General features: G+C 40.9%; 1 protein-coding gene across 2 annotated transcripts in view; it reads right to left on the reverse strand.

Annotated features, from left to right (window-relative positions):
• vta1 (vesicle (multivesicular body) trafficking 1) overlaps positions 1-16054 on the reverse strand; it is a 113496-nt gene that overhangs the window by 58767 nt on the left and 38675 nt on the right. For both annotated transcript variants that reach the window (XM_084031108.1, XM_084031107.1), the window contains exon 3: positions 4683-4810. In XM_084031108.1, coding sequence (XP_083887234.1) covers positions 4683-4810 — 128 coding nt within the window. The remainder of the gene's footprint in view (positions 1-4682; positions 4811-16054) is intronic.

Here is a 16054-nt window from a genome sequence, read left to right on the forward strand (position 1 = left end):
TTCAATATACCATGGTAACTGACTCTGTGAACCTAACCTGGTCGCTGGCAGTTTTCTTCAACAAACCCTGAGTTTCTCCAACATGTCTCTCTGTCCGTCTCCACCCTGTCTGTCCGTCTCCACCCTGTCTGTCTGTCTCCACCCAGTCTGTCTGTCTGTCTCCACCCAGTCTGTCTGTCTCCACCCTTTTCCTGAATCTGAACTGTGGAGACGTGTGCCGTCCTTTCCTCGCCAACCCTAGAAATTGAAGTAAAAGTGGTCCTAGCAGCTTTACGTTGGGAGAGGATTTGTATAAAATTACTGATATTCCTCATATGCGATCACAAATTATTCGAGTTATAGTTTCATCATTTCATATCACAGACATAACCTGACCAGGAAAGATTCTTTGCAGAGCTCTTTAGATATGTTGTGAAAAAGAGTTTTCTGAAATGTTTAAGGACTTTTCTGTGTTAAAATAGCCGCTTATATTTACTCCGTTTAAAGTCCCAGTCGACAAGTCCGGCAGATCGAGGGCACTCTGTCAGATTTTGGATGTTTACAACTCTCACGCTCCTCCCCCACGACCACCGAGCTCCTTCCCCTCGACATCTTGCTCTTTTACATCCCTTAGATCACGCCACCTTTGAAACGTGGGTCCGATGTAAACTCTGGTTTTATCACGGACACCGTCGCCATCTTTCTTTTTTTCCTTCTTTTCCACCGGTGTTTTCTTTTCCTTGGTTGTTTTCGACCTCCACTTTCGGTTTTTGACGAGGAATTGGAAGCTTGTTGCTACTTCCCTCCGCCTCCCACCTGTGATAGTGGTACGACCCGAGAGGGTAGGGCCTCTGTGTGTGCACGAACACAGCCTTGCGTGCTGATTGGACAGGATGATCCGGGCGCTGTCGACTTTTGCAAAACAAACAACAGGCTCTACGTACACGTAGAGGCGCATTTTTTTCTAAAACTGGATGATTTATGTTGTTCTATTGGAGCATAGTGTCGGCTTCAGTGAATATGATCAAAAAAATTTTGCTGATTGGGGCTTAATATGTGAAATATGATTAAAACCATATGCCTTAGTCTACCTATTTGTGCAATATTATTATGCTTCATTTCCAGTTGCAGCCACATTCGTTTTGTGACTGTGGGATAACTCCTTTATTAAAAAAAATATTTTTACATTCCACTACTTCCACTGGAAGCGTTGCCAACATTACACCACAGTGTTACACAGCATATTTGATTCAGGTTTTTCCTCTGTGACCTACACAGCCCAGCTGTTTCATATCTAGAGTCTAAAATATTCATGCTGGCTGGTTTTGTTATAGTCTAACATTTAGACTATAAAGAGAGAGACTATATTGTACATCCTTTCTGAAATTAAAAGCACCAATAATGTTCGTATTTATCCTCGTCATGTTATTTGTTAGTAAGTGATTTATTTTGAAAACACCCACTCATTCATTCAGGCACTCAGTATGTATGTATGCCTGGGTCCAGCAAAAAAAAAAAAAAACAACAATAATACAACAATAACATATAATATAATAATGAATAAAATATATGAACACACATAATTATAATATAATTGTTATTTTTTTCTGTTTGAAATCTTTTCAATATACAAGTCTCATACTGATGAGTCATCTCTCACACTATTTCAATGTAAAAGCGTAGGACATGAAGAGAGTTACATGTCCACAGGCAGCGTTGTTTCCACGCTTTCCATTCATTGTCTATGTAAGAAGCCGTGCAATGCATTCTGGTAGCGTTGTTTCCGGGAGCAGACAGGCCACCAATGAAAGCGTCGTCCAATCAGGTGCAGCCATGAAGTGTGCACATGATTGCATGAAGGAGAGCACCTGTCAATCATCCACCTGCTGGCAGCCCACCAAGCGTGCAATACTGGGAAGCGGCTGGACAACTAGCGTTTAAAAACACCCCTGTGGACACGTAGCATAACTCACGTTACTATAACGTAGTTTGCCTGTTCAGCGTCTAACTACTGCTAAATTTAAGCTTAAACACATGCTATCAAGTTTAGTCCTTAAATCAGATAAAGTAATTATTGTTGGGGATTTTAATGTCCATGTGGACATTTTAAATGACAGCCTTAGTGTAGCATTTACCCTCATTAATAGATTGTATTTGCTTCAGTCAGAGTGTACAACATCTTTATCTGGCCATTACTTGATAACTTTTGAATTATTGCTGCTGGACTTCGCTCCTCTAGGAAAAAGCTACTATTCTCTGCGTCTATCGGATAGAGCTGTAGCTAAGTTTAAGGAAGTAATTCCACCGATCTCGAGTTCAATGCCATGTCATAATGAAACGGAGGACTGCTATATTAATTTTAGTCCCTCCCAGATCAATTCTCTTATAGATGAATCTGGAAGCTTACTGAGAATGACTCGACTATAGAAAACTATAAAGCATAGGAAGTTAGCTCCCTGGTATAACTCCCAAACTCGTGAATTAAAACAAAAATGTGCGTAATCTTGAAATCATCTGGCGCTCCACCAAACTGGAAGAATCCTGCCTAGTCTGGCAAGACAGTCTTAAAACGTATAAAAAGGCTCTACGTAATGCCAGAGCAGCCTACTACTCATCTTTAATAGAGGAAAATAAAAAGCACCCTAGATTTATTTTCAGTACTGTAGCCAGGCTGACAAAGAGTCACAGCTCTACTGAGCCATGCATTCCTAGAGATCTTAGTAGTAATAACTTTATGAACTTTTTAAAATTATAACATTTTAGCTATCAGAGACAAAATTACTCGCGTCTGGCCTTCAATTGGAACCACGTTACCCTCAAACTAATAGAAACAGCATTAGGACCTGATATATATATATATATATATATATATATATATATATATATATATATACAGTATATATATATATATTTAGACTGCTTTTCTCCAATCAATCTTAACCAACTAGCGTCAATGACCTCTTCTTCTAAACCTTCAACCTGTCTCCTAGACCCGATACCAACCAGGCTACTCAAAGAAGTCTTACCCTTACTCAGCACGTCCTTATTAGATATTTTCAATATGTCTTTATTAACAGGCTATATGTGCCACAGTCCTTTAAAGTAGCTGTAATTAAACCTCTTCTTAAGAAGCCTACTCTAGATCCAGGGGTTTTATCAAACTACAGACCGATTCAAATCTTCTTTTTCTCTCTAAGATCCTTGAGAAAGTAGTCGCCAATCAGCTGTGTGACTTTCTAAACAATAACAGTCTACTTGAGGACTTCCAATCAGGATTTAGAGTACATCACTGTGGCTCAGTTGGTAGAGCGGGTTGGCCAATGTTCGGAGGGTCGGCGGTTTGATCCCCGCCCTGAATACACCTGAATGTGTATGACTGCCGTATGTTTGACGTGGTGGTCGGAAGGGCTGTAGGAGCAGAATGGCAGCCACGCTTCCGTCAGTGGCTGGAAAATGGAGTTTTGTGGCTGATCTGACTGCGAGTGTTCTGAATCTGATTGTTGTCCTGCATCGACATCTGTGAATATTGTATCCTGTGATATCCTTTTCATCTGTATCTTATTTTTGGGAATTGGTATTAAAGCAATGATGCGATCGTGTTCCATGATCGTTTTGGCCGAAGCGTAATGTCTCTCCAATTTGTACGTTTCCTCGTGTTTTTAATATCTTCTGCCCTAACAAGGAAGAATGTAATGTTCTTAATGCTTTCTTTTGCCCATTTTTTTCAGCCTTCTATCACTATTAGAACAGAAGTTATGGGCCTCCAAAAATGCCAACAAATGAAATGCAAAATTCCAATGTTTCAAAAAAGGGCATGCCACTTGAAATTCAAATGGATGCCACGGGCAAACCGTTTGAGATATTGACCTGCAACTTTGGTAACATAAGGCATATTTTCACCGCTTTTCAGCAAATTCTGAGAGGTACTATGTACATGGTACCCCAATATCGGCTGTTTTCACATGGAATGCCCCCAATATCATTAGAAGTCACTCTATACAGGGCCTTTACTTTTCTTCTTTTCTTGTGTTTTCTTGCAGCACTGTAGCACTCTCTTGTGTTGTTATGTATTGTTGTTATGTATTATTGTATTGCTTTGATGTAAAGCACTTTGGGTACCATCTGGCTATTGTAAAGTGCTATACAAATAAAACTTGAATTTGAATTGAATATATTTCCATTGTTATGCTGATGATACTCAATTATATCTATCAATCAAGCCTGAAGAAACCAATCAGCTAGTTAAACTCCAGGCATGTGTTGATGACATAAAATCCTGGATGACCTGCAATTTCCTGATGTTAAACTCCGATAAAAAAGGAAGTTATTGTACTTGGGCCTAAACTCCTCCGAAGCTCGCTGTCTAAAGATATAGCGACTATTGATGGGATTGCCATCGCCTCAAATACTACTGTAAGAAACCTTGGAGTTATCTTTGATCAGGACCTGTCCTTTGACTCACATATTAAACAAACGACAAGGTCAGCCTACTTTCTAGTCCTGGTCAATGTGTTAAGTGTCCTGAAATGACTTCTGTTGTGATAGGACACTATAAATAAAATTGATTTGAATTGAATTGAATAGAAAAGGAGATAGGGAAAGGATTTCCTAACTGAATTTGAAAACCTTTATGACAGCATCTGAGGAGCGGCTGTTCACAGAGACCGCAGAAAACAGAAGCAGAACTCAGAGGAGTCCCTTACTTGTGGAAGCGGCCCTGACGGTCCTCGTTGTCGGCGTACAGGAACATCTTTAAGGCGTAGTTTTCAATGTGGGCATTACCAACCACCTCCTGGCTGATGGAGTCATTGTCACCCAGCTCCTTCTTCATCTGAAAAATTAACACAATCACTCAAAAACAACCCACTAGATTGATTCAATGACTCGAGGAGGGAGGAAATATTACAAATGAAATTAATGAAAACCTTTTTGAAAATGAATTAGTCACACACACACACACACACACACACACACACACACACACACACACACTCAGTCACTCTCTCTCTCTCTCTCTCTCTCTCTCTCTCTCTCTCTCTCTCTCTCTCTCTCTCTCTCTCTCTCTCTCTCTCTCTCTCTCTCTCTCTCTCTCTCTCTCTCTCTCTCTCTCTCTCTGGTTGATTAAGCCAGTGAACAGTGTGTCTATTCAGGCTGGTCAGGGTCCACCTGCTGGAGGGAACCAGTGTGTTTGCTTTTAGTGGTTTTACAAACCTGAAGCCCTGCTGGACACCGTTATTGATTGCTGCAGTCTTTTCACTTGGAGGCACCTTTTGGTTTTGTGTAGGTCAGTTTATCTGGTCATGACTGAGCATTCTGGTGTTAACGATTTCATCTGGGCCAGTCAGAGTGCTTTAAGAAAACCAGTCTCAGACGCGCACACTTGTCAGGTCTCTACAAGTTGTGGGGTCCACGGTTACTGAGTACTATTCTGCCATTTTAAGTTGACTTCTTTTCATTTTTCTGTTCTTAAATTTACAAAAACACTATATATAACTTGCATCGTTGAACTTGAGCCCAGTTTTACTTTCTACCAGACTCACCAGCTGTTGGTCTGAGGTCAATTCATCTTGTCAGACTTAAGCTCTACTTGTTGTTAACTATAATGGTAACAGCAGGCATCTCATCGATGTTAGAAATCAGAAGCAACTTAAACATATCAAGAGTAAAAGTGCTTTGTGTCAAATGGAGGAAATCTTTAAGCAATATAACTACAGTCATGGCTGGTTATATTGAGTATCTAGCTATGGTTAACGTTGTTGTGCAAGTCAAATGGTCTCACTGCTCACTAAGTACTCAGTAATAATGCTCAACTAATTCTTCAGGTTGAGGGACTCTCGACTGCCACTGAGTTTTCTGAGGCTGACACCAGCAGAACCAAAAACGAGGCTCCTCAGGGACCTTCATGCCATCAGATGCAGGTACGAATTTCTGTCAGTATGTGTTTAAATGTCTATTAATTATGCATGCTTTAGTTCTAAGCTTTTCCTCTTTGATTGCTGCAGTCTTTTCACCTGAAGGCACATTTTGGTTTTGTGTAGGTCAGTGTAACTGGTCATGACTGAGCATTCTGGTTTTAACGATTTAATCTGGGCCAGTCAGAGTGCTGTAAGAAAACCACTCTCAGACACACACTTGTCAGGTCTCTACGCGTTGTGGGGTCCACGGTTGCTGAGTAATATTATGCCAGTTTAAGTTGACTTCTTTTCATTTTTCTGTTCTTAAATTTACAAAAACACTATATATAACTTGCACCGTTGAACTTGAGCGCAGTTTTACTTTCTACCAGACACACCAGCTGTTGGTCTGAGGTCAATTCATCTTGTCAGACTTCAGCTTTACTTGTTGTTAACTATAATGGTAACAGAAGGCATCTCATCGATGTTAGAAATCAGAAGCAACTTAAACATATCAAGAGTAAAAGTGCTTTGTGTCAAATGGAGGAAATCTTTAAGCAATATAACTACAGTCATGGCTGGTTATCTTGAGTATCTAGCTATGGTTCACGTTGTTGTGCAACTCAAATGGTCTCACTGCTCACTAAGTACTCAGTAATAATGCTCAACTAATTCTTCAGGTTGAAGGACTTTCGACTGCCACTGAGTTTTCTGAGGCTGACACCAGCAGACCCAAAGAGAAGGCTCCTCAGGGACCTTCATGCCATCAGATGCAGGTACGAATTTCTGTCAGTATGTGTTTAAATGTCTATTAATTATGCATGCTTTAGTTCTAAGCTTCTCCTCTTTGATTGCTGCAGTCCTTTCACCTGAAGGCACATTTTGGTTTTGTGTAGGTCAGTTTATCTGGTCATGACTGAGCATTCTGGTTTTAACGATTTAATCTGGCCAGTCAGAGTGCTTAAAGAAAACCACTCTCAGACACACACTTGTCAGGTCTCTACAAGTTGTGGGGTCCACGGTTACGGAGTACTATTATGCCATTTTAAGTTGACTTCTTTTCATTTTTCTTTTCTTAAATTTACAAAAACACAATAAATCACTTGCATCGTTGAACTTGAGCCCAGTTTTACTTTCTACCAGACACACCAGCTGTTGGTCTGAGGTGAATTCATCTTGTCAGACTTCAGCTTTACTTGTTGTTAACTATAATGGTAACAGCAGGCAGCTCATCGATGTTAGAAATCAGAAGCAACTTGAACATATCAAGAGTAAAAGTGCTTTGTGTCAAATGCAGGAAATCTTTAAGCAATATAACTACAGTCATGGCTGGTTATATTGTGTATCTAGCTATGGTTAACGTTGTTGTGCAAGTCAAATGGTCTCACTGCTCACTAAGAACTCAGTAATAATGCTCAACTAATTCTTCAGGTTGAAGGACTCTCTACTGCCACTGAGTTTTCTGAGGCTGACACCAGCAGAACCAAAAACGAGGCTCCTCAGGGATCTTCATGCCATCAGATGCAGGTACGAATTTCTGTCAGTATGTGTTTAAATGTCTATTAATTATGCATGCTTTAGTTCTAAGCTTTTCCTCTTTGATTGCTGCAGTCCTTTCACCTGTTGGCACATTTTGGTTTTGTGTAGGTCAGTTCAACTGGTCATGACTGAGCATTCTGGTTTTAATGATTTAATCTGGGCCAGTCAGAGTGCTTTAAGAAAACCAGTCTCAGACACACACTTGTCAGGTCTCTATAAGTTGTGGGGTCCACGGTTACTGAGCACTATTATGCCATTTTAAGTTGACTTCTTTTCATTTTTCTGTTCTTAAATTTACAAAAACACTATATATAACTTGCACCGTTGAACTTGAGCCCAGTTTTACTTTCTACCAGACAAACCAGCTGTTGGTCTGAGGTCAATTCATCTTGTCAGACTTCAGCTTTACTTGTTGTTGACTATCATGGTAACAGCAGGCAGCTCATTGATGTTAGAAATCAGAGGCAACTTAAACATATCAAGAGTAAATGTGCTTTGTGTCAAATGGAGGAAATCTTTAAGCAATATAACTACAGTCATGGCTGGTTATCTTGTGTATCTAGCTATGTAAAGGTTGTGTTTTTTAAATAGTCTCTTTTCATCCCCAATTCATTAATATGAATATTTCTGACCATTATAACATATCTGTTAAGTATGAGTCAAAGTATGTTCTCATAAGAACAGCATATTCATGGATGTTTGCATCTGACTTTTTACTCTTCTGTTAAATATAAATTATTACAATTTCTTTTCCAGCTGTAATTGCAATTTGGTCAATGAAGATAATGCTTTATTATACATGTGAATGAATCAATTGTCCAGTTGAAGAAATGTATCAAATCTTTTGTTATATAGGGCTCAGACGACCCAGAACTTCAATTGCCAACAAAAAAAGTCACTCGTACTTCCCTCGCAAATTACACTGACTCTGATGAATATCTGGCTGCATCCACAAGTCCTGTCTATCCAAGTACCAGCTTTCAGGTATGGTGATGTTTATACACTTGAGCATTTTCATAGCTTGGTTTATATCATTTTTTTCTTCATCCATTGGTTAAAGTTTTATGAAGACACATTTCTTTTGGACACTCTAGATATCAAGTCCAAGTTCAGACTTTGAACCTTGCCTCTCCAAAGAAGATCAAGACACTATCCCTAGGCTGAGGAGGACCAAAAGCATACAAGTAAGCAACACACAATGAGGGAGAAAAGATGAATACATTGGCTTTACATTTATTTACTGATTGTTATTATCTAGAATGGAGTAAACTGTGTATGCCAAAAGATACATTAATTAAGCTGACATACATTTAATTTAAATTTTCTTTCCTAAAGATGTACAACCGGATTCAGTTTGATTCAGAGGAGCTCTTTGACCTCACCTCCAGTGACAGTGGAGAAGAATATATTCCTCAGACTAGTACGGATCAATCTGATGATACAGACACAAGTCAAGTTATTGAGCTAGTTGAGCAGAAACCACGCCTTGGCCAAAGCCAAAAATTTCAAGATGCATGTCTTTCACAAACAAAATTGAACAGTGACTCTTCAAAGCAGGTTCATAACAGAGGACGCTCACGCTCAAGAAAAGAAAGTGACTCTGGTGTGAGATGTAAAAGGCGACGTTTAAGCCGTTCATCCTGTCCTAGAACACAAACCGCCAGTAGGCACTCATCAAAACAGACTGCTGTCAAATCTGATGCATGTATTCTAGAGTATGGCGAGCATCTCTATAACAGGCTCGGATATGACGTCGGCAAACATGAATTCATTTGGCAGAAATTGAGAGAGCTGGGCAGGCTTCTGGTATGCTCAAGGAAAACTACTCCTTTGAAGACCATTGAAGAGCACATCAAACCTGCGAATTTCATGCATGTTATACAAGCAGTGAGACATGTGGCAGGCCATGACAGCAAAACCAATACATACAAGACCCCAAGTCTTGCTCTCAAACTTGGACATACCTTGACAAAGATTTCAATGCTTGTTGAAAGCCGTGCAAATGTACAGAAGGACTACAGTGCAGCAAAAGATGCTCGTACATTCCGCAGAGTCTACGAAACTAGATGGAATGAAATGATATCGTCTGCTTCACTGAGAACACTTCAGGAATCTAGGTGGAATGCCCCTCTGTTGCTTCCATTCACCAAAGATGTCCAGAATCTGCATTCTTATTTAGATGCGCAACAGGAACTGGGTCATAGTAAATTGGCAACAGAGTCATCGCCGCAGACATGGTCACAGCTGGCAAAGACCACATTGACACAAGTTATTTTGTTCAACCGTCGGAGAGCAGGGGAGGTGTCAAAAATGCCCCTCTCAGCATATTTGACTCAAAATCCATCAGGCCCCCAGGAAGATCTGAATGCGGCCCTCACAGACTTGGAAAAGAAACTGTCAACACTTCAGGCGGATAGAGATAAGAGGAAAAAGGGGAAGAAAGGTCCCCGTGCTTTTGACCCCAGCAATGCAACAATCATTGGATTTGCTTGTCACCAAACGGCAGGAATGTGGGGTTCCTGGAGATAACACATACTTTTTTGCAAGACCAAGTGCATTGACTTGCTATCGTGGGTCTGATTGCCTTCGACACTATGCCAAGATCTGTGGTGCCAGAAGTCCCTCAAGTCTCACCTCTACAAAACTGCGCAAACAAACCGGAACTCTGTCTCAAGTTCTCAATCTCAATAATACAGAGCTGGATCAGTTAGCGGATTTTCTTGGCCATGATATAAGAGTACATCGGCAGTTCTACAGACTTCTGGAAGGCACCCTCCAACTTGCTAAAGTAAGCAAAGTTCTCATGGCTCTGGAACAGGGACGCCTGGCAGAGTTCAAGGGCAAGACCCTGGACGAAATCAACATAGATCCTGACGGTACTAATTATTTCTCTTTCTTAACATTGCTATCTACATTATATATTATGTCTCATTTTTCTTGAGCATTATTGGAACATCTCAGAATCAAGAGATTGCATTCTGCTTCCACTAACATCATTCTCCTTCCTTCTACCCCTCTTCCAATCCCCCACTAACTCACAGAGAACGTGCACCTTGACAGCGACACCGAGGCGGTGTGTGATTCAGGCTCAGAAGGTATGTATCTTATGAAATGTGACCACGCTTATGTATTCAAGTAGGGGTGGGCAAAAATATCGATACGGCAATATATCGCGATACTTTGTTGCCCAATACAATATCGATTCTTCAACTCCAAGTATCGATATATCGCCGAAGGGCCACTCTGCTGTGCGGCGGATGTATTTCTGTAGTAGAGAGAGTGGCTGAGGTCTTTGCAAAATGGATGGCAAGTTAACAACGCCCTTCACAATTTAAAGTTCACATTTGGAAGCACTCTGGCTTCAAAGTTAAGAGAGATAGCAAGAACAACGAGCTGGACAAAGAGAATATTACTGCCCAGAAATTTCATTGGAATTAATAAAATGGAGAGGCTGTTTTGAATGAAATAGTTTTGAGTCAATTTGTCCTCTGATCAATATCATCTGTTGTACATATACAGGTACTTGTGTTTTCATCTTTATTTATATCGCAATATCGTGATATCGTGATACGCATCGTATCGCGACCAAAGTATCGTGATACGTATTGTATCGTGAGGTTCTTGCCAATACCCAGCCCTATATTCAAGGCTATCCATTTACTGTATGGATGTCACGATCAATTACCCATTTTAATTTTCAGTATGTACCGATACCGAGTCTGATTCTTATGCTTTAATGTTTTTTTAATATGTATCTGACAGATCTTAATTTTCAAGGGCTAATACTGAAAAAACAGATCCTGGGTCACAAATATTAAGTTTATATGAGTCATAAATTACTGATATGATATGGCTAAACATGAGAAGCTGCTAGCTGGTGTTTGTGCACTCTCTGCTAAGTGCTTACTGCCATCAAGGTCAGTGAATTCTTGCAACCTCAGTTTCAGAACTCACCATCTGGTGCACCCAAATGATTTGTTATATTTACATACTGATTTCCACTTTATGCAGTGAAATTCTCCCATAGTAGAAGTCAGCTGTAAAAGAGAGCAGCTCGGCAACATTAGCAGGCCGAGGTGGCCAAACACAATAGAATAAAGTTGGATCGAATTGGAATTTTAGCCAGTATCAACCCATTAAAATATGTCCAGTTAGGCCTGATGCCAAATGTACTTTGATGTGTCGACTAATATTAGTTCATTTGTCTTCTCCTGGTTTTCAGAGGAGAGGAGTCAGGTCACATCCAGTCAGATGGAAGAAACGACAATTCCAGATGTCAGCCAGGAGGAGGAAGCACAAGAGCAGGGCACCTTGACACCTCCACAAACCTGTCACCGGCTGTCATCAAAAAGGGACAGAGGTAAAGTTTACTGATTCAAACTTTCGACTCCATATATTTATCTAGATGTCTAGATATGTACATATCTAGAAATCGAATATAGATCTAGGTTTATATATATATATATATTAGGGCTGTCAAAGTTAACGCGTTAATAACGCGTTAACGCAACATCCTCTTAACGCCGTTAATTTTTTTAACGCACGATTAACGCTCGGTATTTAAAAAAAAAAAAAACGCGCATTGTATGATTTATGGCCGTCGGTGGCACCTGTAGTCTTGATCCAGAGGGAAGGTGCGTGTCCACAGGCAGCGGTGTTTCCCCGCGTCCCATTCATTGTCTATGTGAAAAGCCGTGCAATGCATTCTGGTGGCGTTGCGGTGAATGTCGAGAGACGGCGCGCGAGTTGGCCGCTCCTCATTTGCCTAAAGTATAAGTCGAATCTACTTTATGCTAATCAGAGGCGCCGGGCTCGACTCGCCGCCTCGGGAACGCTCGCGAACGCTCGCAAAAAGTTGTTGTTTAAAGGAGAGCGCCTGTCAATCATCCTCTAGTGGCAGCCCACCAAGCGTGCAATACTGGGAAGCGGCGCGTCCACACGCGTTTAAAATCGATTTGTGAACGGCAAATTCACCTTCAAAAGACTGCCAGATGGTTCAGTCGATAAGACCAAAGTCATCTGCGCGTACTGTGGGTATGAAATGAGCTACCATAGAAGCACGTCCAGTCTGAGATATCACTTGCAAGCCAATGCACTTATATCCTAACTGTACTTATCTCCTGTTACACTATCTCCTGTGACATGTTCACTTTAATTGTTTGTGATATATTCTTATAACCCTGTTTTGATCCCATGTTTTGGTAAGGGGATATTTGAAGTGTTAAATAAACATTTTCATAAATCAAGTATATTTGCCCTTATGTTGTTAAAAGTATTAATATGAAAAAAATACATTAAGGTACATTTAGAAGAAGAAAAAAAAATGTGCCAAAAAATGCGATTAATTTGCGATTAATCGCGAGTTAACTATGGACAAAATGCGATTAATCGCGATTAAAAAAATCAATCTTTTGACAGCCCTAATATATATATATATATATATATATATATGTGTGTGTATATATATACCTTGACAGTCAAAGGTGGTAAGTGGTTCCACAAAGTAAGTTTAACCTGGATCTGTGTTAAGTGGAGCTCAGGAAGAAACAAATACCAGGCATGAGTGTATATTGACCCCACTTATGACTAAAAACCAGAGGAGTCCCCAGGAACAGGGTCCTGGTCAGGTGAAGAAGCTCTACTCTGTCTAATTGATGATTTGAAGTGACATCACTATTCATGTCCACCCCAGGATTCTGCCTGATTTTTTCCAGTGCTCTGAAACCTTCAGAAAGGGTGGTCCCCGGAAAGCATGGGCTGGTCTTGTGGTCTCACAATGTGACAAAGACAAGTATGTGTGTGTGTGTGTGTGTGTGTGTGTGTGTGTGTGTGGCAGAGGAATGTAAAAACTTTGCCTTGAGTATAGAATGGAGGAGGACTAGCGGTCAGGGAACATACAGTTCTGGGTTCAAAGGAAACTCCTTCTCATGAGGTTTCCATCTGACTGGCAACTCAACTTTACATGAATTGTATGAATTTTAGCAACTTTTAAGATGTAAAGTGTACAGCGTGCTGTCAAGAATGACAACACTTGCTATTCATTGTGTGTGCAATGAGAGTGAATTTCTTGCTTTTTGCATGTCATTTGTATGAGTGAATATACAGTATGCTACGGTGTTTCAGGGTGTTGCGGTTTTATTTATTTATTTTTTGTTAGTGGAGTTTGTGACATGTTTGCTGTAATGGTGTTTCCGTGTAAGGATGTCGGGGTCTTGTTCACGGGTGAGGGATCGTGAGATGGACAGCCGTTCAGGTGCGGCGGCGGTGGTGCCAGACTGTTATGGCGAAAAGGGAACTGAGGTCCATCTATGTTCCAACCCACACCGGTGGTCCGGACCTTTGGGTAGTAACGGCTGAAATGAGCTTCCTCCACAGAGTGGAAGGCTCCGCCTTAGAGGTGAGGAGCTCAGACATCCGGAGGGAACAATGGTTTCGGGCATCCAATCCAAGGATGCCTCCTGGTAGAGGGGTTCCAGGACTCGGGGCAGACCCAGAAAACACTGGAGGGATTGATCCATCGAGCCTGTGAACGGCGTCCCCCAAGAGCAGTTGTAAAACCTTGTTGACAAACAGAGTTTGCCGTTGAAATATAAAATATAATATAAATATAAACTGCAATAGACGTTATCACAAACTATCATTCCATATGCTTAAAATCTTATTGTGATGTAATGATAATATTGTATCTTGGGGACTGATCTGAAATAAAAATGCAGAGAAGAGAAGTCGACAGAACGTAGCAGGTGTTATTGAATAATTAACAACATCATAAGTACGTGCTCATATGAGCTTCATAAAGAGAATCAGGAAACTGTGACGTGATTAGATTAACAGCTCGAAAGAACAAACATTCTTATTAAGTAAATGACCTGCAAATTATGTTACTGTAGATTTACAAAATGTAAATAATACACTTTAATGATGATAACATTTTAATTACCGGCTTCTAGTTGCATTACCTTCACAGTACTGTATCATTTGAAAGTAAATGATTGTGAAATTAGCGCTGTATACTCGAGTATATTACAGTGATATAGCAGTTTTCTGTTGTAGAATTATAGTATTTAACTGCAACTTAACAGTTAATTACACAATAATACATTTAACAGGAAAAATTAGATCACCAAACGGAGTAATTCATCTCACATTTATTAATATTAAAAATCATCCGTTTGTACGGCCCGTTTGAAAAATGGGCCGTACTGTATCTCAGTTTGCCAACAATAACTCCTGGCTCCTTGAACACTATCTGGTTCATAGGATTAAATAACATTGCATTATCATATACAGTAGAAGCCCTCAGTCATTTGGTCCAAAAAAAAAAATGTTAGAAATCAACAGCTCATAGTCGCTGCTACAGTATCATTTCTGCCACACATTGATTGAGCATGGAAATGTATTTCTGTAGCTCTAAATGTTGCAGTGTCTGGCTGCTAGCTGCTGGAGGTTTCCCTACTTCCAACTTACTCAAACTGACTTTTAGACAAGGAGGAGAAAAAAGAATCCAGCATCCCGGATGGAGCGAAGCCTCGGAGAGTTGAGCCAGCGATGGCGGTGGAAAATGGAATTAATGAGTCCAACATGTACAGTATGTAGGAGCCAGGTCACCAGGGAAAGAGAGAGGGAGGAGGAAAAAGAGCTGCTGTAGAGATGAGTCACAACGACCAGCAACAGCACATGGTCATGGACCATAGAAGAAAACAAACCTCAGGGTATCCCCAAGTCAAAGAAATGGGAAAACCTTTAGGACCTTTTACATGTTGTACAGCAGAAAGTGTTACTGGCCTGCATCTCCATGGGGACAGTGAAGACCTGAATAAAGAACCAGGCTCTCCATGTGTGCTGCTGCAGATTGGAACTGAGCAGCAGCTGAGGAAGGATTTACACTCCATCAACCAACGGAGAGGAAAATATGGATTCAAATCAATCAGCCTTTTTTAAATAACACTTCTACCAATGGATGACAAAAATCAAGAAGCGCATACGTTGGTTCTCACGTCTGTACTCAAATCCCCATCAGACCAGGTCTTTGAGCCTGGGGTCAACAAGTCAGTACACCTGCAGACAGGCTAACCTTCAGTGGACACACCAAAGCTAAAGGCCCAGACCACAGAAGTGGAATAAGGGGGTGGGTGAGAGAGAGAGAGAGAGAGAGAGAGAGAGAGAGAGAGAGAGAGAGAGAGAGAGAGAGAGAGAGAGATGAAAGCAGCGGATGTGAGCCCTGTTGACATCCTGAGTGTGTGACAGTAATGAAGATCCCTGGAGCCTCTGTAAAAACGCTCTGTGTTTGCAGGTTTTCATCCTTGTCCACTGCTCCCTTTAATTGGCTCTTAGCGCTCATAAAGTGAGTCCAGCATCACTGCGGGACTTCCCACCTCCTCACCCCCTCACCCTTCCTCCTCCCCCATCATGTCTCTTCATCCTCCTCCATTATACCCTCCACCTGCTCTCGATCACGTCCTCCGAGCCCAATCTCGGCGCTATGCAACACATTTGTTGAACATTGAGTCACAGAAATGATTCTGAAGACATACGTTCACATATTTGTCGACTAGAAATATGGCACCACCTGATCTAAATTAGTGGCAGACGACATGATTGGGGAGTTGCAGCTCCTTCTGTTCCTCTCGGTCTCAGATAAA

Source organism: Eutrigla gurnardus (genome assembly GCF_963514095.1).
Source record: "Eutrigla gurnardus genome assembly, chromosome: 16".
NCBI classification, from domain to species: domain Eukaryota; kingdom Metazoa; phylum Chordata; class Actinopteri; order Perciformes; family Triglidae; genus Eutrigla; species Eutrigla gurnardus.